General features: G+C 41.2%; 2 protein-coding genes across 2 annotated transcripts; one reads left to right on the top strand and one right to left on the bottom strand.

Annotated features, from left to right (window-relative positions):
* Nucleotides 1-295: 295 nt before the first annotated feature.
* LOC111991733 (uncharacterized) lies at nucleotides 296-810 on the bottom strand. The gene has a single exon (XM_024023530.2). The coding sequence runs from the start codon at nucleotides 738-740 to the stop codon at nucleotides 462-464; it is 279 nt and encodes a 92-aa protein (XP_023879298.1). The 5' UTR covers nucleotides 741-810; the 3' UTR covers nucleotides 296-461.
* Nucleotides 811-2,756: 1,946 nt separating this feature from the next.
* LOC111991723 (uncharacterized) lies at nucleotides 2,757-4,010 on the top strand. The gene is made up of 2 exons (XM_024023522.2): nucleotides 2,757-2,939; nucleotides 3,054-4,010. The coding sequence occupies exons 1-2, from the start codon at nucleotides 2,757-2,759 to the stop codon at nucleotides 4,008-4,010; spliced, it is 1,140 nt and encodes a 379-aa protein (XP_023879290.2).
* Nucleotides 4,011-4,947: the final 937 nt, after the last annotated feature.

Here is a 4,947-nt window from a genome sequence, read left to right as displayed (position 1 = left end):
AAATTATAAGATTCATATAGTGGACAAGTAATGGGGTTTACCATTTCATTAAAAAACTTCTACATGTTAAAATTGTTAGTTAGAAAATTTTTTTAAACAGAAATTAATTACTAACTCAACAATTTTAAACAAGTGGAAGTTTTTTAATGGAATAGTGGACCACATCACTTGTCCACAAGTCCACCAGACCACCAGAGAACTCTATAATTTCTCCATTTGAGACTGATCAGTTCGCCTTTGTTTCTCTAATAAAGTCATCTAATTCAGACAAGGAAAAGAAAAGAGACCACACTCGTATAAAAACCGCATTTCCTTTATCTCATTTGGAACAGAGATTTAGATATGAATATATGATTTACCATGGTGAAAAAAGATTAAAAACCAAAAAAGCAAAAACAAAAACGAAAAAAAGACCTCTCACACTCTTAAATTAAGCTCCATTGCTAGGAACAACAATACAATTAGGGGATCCCTTGGCGATTAGTGACATTAGTAGCAGTAGTGTCAGATGAGACAGCAGCACCAGAGAGAGTTGGCGCATCAGTGGCTCCAGCGCCACGACCAGTCTTGGGCTCGAGGTGACCTTCAGTTCCATAAGCTTGACGCTTGTAATCTTCCAAGTCCCCATAATTCACATAGGGACTGGTCTCCAAAGGAAGCCCTGCTTCTAACTTTCCCTTCTCCCCTTCACTGTCTGGCTTTCTCTCCCTCTTCTCCTGATCACTCTGTTTCTTCTCCATTGTCCTTTCTTTTGATCTTCTTTTCGTTCCTGTCTCTGATCGTTGGAGCTATAGCTGAGTTCTTCATGGTTTCTTATATGTCATAATATTCTCTTGCTTTGTAGCTTCTCCACGTTTGAGATACGTGTCAAACTATCATTAAATATCACCTACACGCGTCACCTCCTGGGGATTTGCATGGATAAGGCCATAAGGGATCAAGATCGATAATTTTGCCTACACATTACCAAGAAAATGTCACGACGTAGAGAAAGTCACCTCGATTTAACAGAAGATTTTAGATGACAGCTTTGTCTTCACACAGTCATGGGCCTAAATGGACAAAATAAGAGGAATATATTTTTGCAGTGAAAGAGAATTTTTAGGCCCATGCCCGTGGACATGATAGTATTAGTTTGATGATGATTGACAGGTGTGGCTATTGCGTTTTAGTTTTTGTAATCAATCTCCAAAAGGAATTCCATAAATCTTGCTTTCTTTGGCCTTAAGGTCAACTCTTTTTAAAAAAATTATTTTTAATGGATGGTCACCTCCTATACATGGTCTAAAACGTTGTTTTTAAGAAAAAAAATTACAAATTTCTTTATTCCTCATTTAAATAAAGTAATTATTAATATTGATCCTATCAACATTTCAAGATATATCATCATATCATTATAATTATTAATATTGATTTATCATTATTGTTGGGATAAGGGGCTCAAGAATATATGTTGGGCCTTGAGACTTGTCTGAAGACGCTTAGTGGTCTGAGGACAGATAAACAATAATGAAAATGTAAGACTCAGAACTCCATGAGCAAGCTACGAATGAGAAGACTAGGGAGGGTAGGCCGAAGAGGAGTATCGCCTCAGCTAAACGAAGTAGAGATCAGAAGGTGTGTTCTGTCATCTAGAGTAACATTCTAGGAAATTTTATGGATAAAGATATGCATTATGAACGTACAAGACAAATGGAAGCTGTGAAATTTCTACGAGAAAGTTGCTACCACCGCATTGAATGCTCTGTAGCTAACTCTCTGGCCGCATTAATGAGAAAGTGATATTTGAATAGTACTTTTTAGCCTTACAGCTACTTCCAAAGACTTCAAGAAGGTGCTGATGGGACTAGGATCAACACTAACAATCTAATGTACACATGGAGGGTGGAGATAAAGAAAGAAGAGAGTATAAAATAGAAAGGAGACCCAGATGGAAGAGGGTCGAAGAATTAAGAAAAAAACATTGTAATAACAAGAACTGTGCTTGTAAACAACTTCAAGAAATATATACAAGAACTAATCTTCTCAGATTGTGCCAAGGATGATTTTCTTTAGATAAAATCGGTATATTTTTGCACTATAGTAATCTGGATCCATTATAATTGTCACTTAACTCATTGGAGCCTAGTTTTCTAACTCATTCTCTACAAATTCATTGTATTGGGCTCTTTGGGCCTAGACCCTTTTACTTGTTGGGCTTGGGAACTAATTTTTGTCTTTACAATTGGCACCGTTTGTGGAATTGCTGGTGTTGTAGTGAATTTAACGTTCAATTATGGTAGGTTCAAGTCCGAATCAGGAGGAATCTATGGGATCCTAACATCAAGATCATTTTGTTAATCTTGAGCGAAGAAGAGACCGGGAGGTTAGTGTGCATACCACCCATACTTGTAGGAGCTAGTCTCGAAGCGAGAGCCACCTTTCTCATGAAGACAATACTAGAGCCATGCAACTAGAGATTGATCATTTGAAAAGGAGGTTGCATTGCGACGACGAAGACGGACTACTTCCAATTTTGATTTCTCTTTCGACGAAGATGGAGATGGCAGTTACAGGCCCAGGTCAAGGAATCCCTTCAGTGAGTCTTTTCGTGTGATAAGGACAGCCATCGAGAGCGCAGAAGTAAGAATTCATCTTGCAAAGGCCTAGGAAATGACGCTATGAGTAAGACATTAAATCAAATTTTCAGATCACCTTTCACGCGCAGAATTGAAGGGGGAAAACTTCCTCGGTGTTTTACTCAGCCAACCTTCACAATGTATGATGGCCGAACAGATCCCGTAAAGCACGTGAGCCACTTCAACCAGAGAATGGTTGTGCACTCTAAGAACGAGGCCTTGATGTGCAAGGTGTTCCCATCTAATTTGGGATCTGTGGCAATTAGATGGTTTGGTAGCTTGGGAGCAGGTTCTATAGATTCCTTTAAGGAACTCACCCAGGTGTTTGGATCTCGCTTTATTACATGCAGTAGGATTCCTTGACCCTTAGATTCCCTGTTGTCTATGACCATCCGAGAAGGGAAGACCTTGAAAACGTATTCAGATTGGTACTAGGAGATGTTCAATGAAATAGATGGGGACTTTGATGACATGGCCATAAGAACCTTCAAGGTCGACCTACCTACCGAGCATGGCATGAGGAAATTTTTGATCGGGAAACCCGCTAACAGTGTAGGTCATCTCATGGACCGAATTGATAAGTATAAGGGGGTCGAGGAGGACCAACAACAAGGGAAAGGGAAGGCTAACGTTAGCCCTCAAGAGATGAGGGATTTTAGGTTGGACAAATACAACAATAACCGGCCTCAAAGAGACTTTTTTGGGCATTCGGGGTCTGCCACTACTCAAATGGTTAACACAATGTTCCGGGAGCCAGTACACCAAGTCTTGGATAAAATCAAGAACGAGCCATTCTTCAAATGGCCAAATAAGATGGAAGGAGACCCCATGAATCGCAACCAAAGCCTTCATTGCCAGTACCACAAGGATCGAGGGCACACCACGGAAGATTGTAGAACTTTGTGGATTCACCTGGAGCAGCTAGTCAGAGAAGGAAGGCTTAAGCAATTTTTAAATCAGCCCAATGGGCAAGGGGGCCAGGCAGGATTGGGATCTTGGAGAGACATTTCTTTGAGAGCCCCTTTAGGCACAATTAATGTCATCCTCGTTGCTTTAAGGAGGACTAGTGCTCATCCCTTCAGGGTGATGTTTGTGGTACGGCCACCTGCCGAGGACTCTAACTATGAGTCGAAGAGGGCTAAGATGGAGATTAGACCAGTGTTAAGCTTTTTGGATGAAGATAAGGTCAGAACCATACAACCACATGATGACGCCTTGGTGGTCACCCTCAGGATAAGGGGATACGATGTGAAGAGAGTGTTGGTGGATCAGGGCAGTGGGGTGGAGATTATGTACCCTGATTTGTACAAAGGGCTAAACTTAAAACCTGAAGATCTAACAGTTTATGATTCACCTTTGCTAGGCTTTGACGAGAAAGTTGGGTTAGATTAGACTACCCGTGCAAGTAGTCTCAGAGGTGGTAGAGGTGACCTTCATTGTGGTAGATGCTTATTCTCCCTCATAGCCATTGTAGCAAGGCCCTGGCTTCATGCCTTGGGAGTCGTTTCCTCAACTCTACATTTAAAAGTGAAATATCCATTCGGGGACAGGATTGGAGAGTTAGTTGGAAGCCAGTCCATGGCAAGACAGTGCTTGGTGACTGCAATTTTGCATCAACCTAAAAATAAGTTCTCAGCCTCTACTCTTGCGAGCTTATAGTAATCAAGGATGCCAGTGCCATCCATGGATGCAGTGTCAGAAAGGGCAAGCTGCGAGGGACTAGAAAAAGTGATTATAAATGATGATAAGGAGAAGTTTTTTCAGGTCAGAGCTCAGTTGTCTCTTCAGGAGAAGGAAGAGTTGATGTCGTTCCTTAGGAGGAATATTGATGTCTTTGCATGGAGTGCTTATGAAGTCCTCGGAATGGACCCAAATCTCATTTATCATCATCTAAATGTCAACCCAGCAGTTGTCCCCAGGAAGCAACCACCTCGGCACTCGTCTAAAGAGCATTCCAAGGTTGTTAAAGAAGAGGTGCTCAAGTTTAAGCAGGCTGGGACTATTAAGGAGGTATTCTACCTTGAGTGGCTAACCAATACTGTAATGGTAAAGAAGAAGAGTGAAAAGTGACGAGTATGTGTTGACTTCACAGATTTGAACAAGGCCTACCAAAATGACCTTTTTCCCATGCCTTGGATAGATCAGCTAGTGGATGCAACTATAGGCCACTTTCGGATGAGCTTTTTGGACGCCTTCCAGGGATACCACTAAATACCACTTGCTTTGGGTGATCAGGAGAAGACAACTTTTGTTACTCCTACTGGAAATTACCACTATAAGGTGATACCCTTTAGATTGAAGAATGTGGGGTTTACCTATCAGAGGAAGA

Source organism: Quercus suber, unplaced genomic scaffold (genome assembly GCF_002906115.3).
Source record: "Quercus suber isolate HL8 unplaced genomic scaffold, Cork oak 2.0 scaffold_410, whole genome shotgun sequence".
NCBI lineage: Eukaryota > Viridiplantae > Streptophyta > Magnoliopsida > Fagales > Fagaceae > Quercus > Quercus suber.
The sequence above is the reverse complement of the archived record's forward strand: the minus strand, read 5'-3'. Positions and strand labels throughout refer to the sequence as shown.

What these genes read in the sequence shown, in the direction of transcription:
- LOC111991733 (XM_024023530.2), bottom strand. Translation starts at nt 740, where the DNA reads ATGGAGAAGAAACAGAGTGATCAGGAGAAGAGGGAGAGAAAGCCAGAC.
- LOC111991723 (XM_024023522.2), top strand. Translation starts at nt 2,757, where the DNA reads ATGTATGATGGCCGAACAGATCCCGTAAAGCACGTGAGCCACTTCAAC. An exon ending in CCTTTAAGGAACTCACCCAG is followed by an intron (nt 2,940 to 3,053) that starts GTGTTTGGATCT and finishes GATTGGTACTAG; the next exon opens with GAGATGTTCAATGAAATAGA.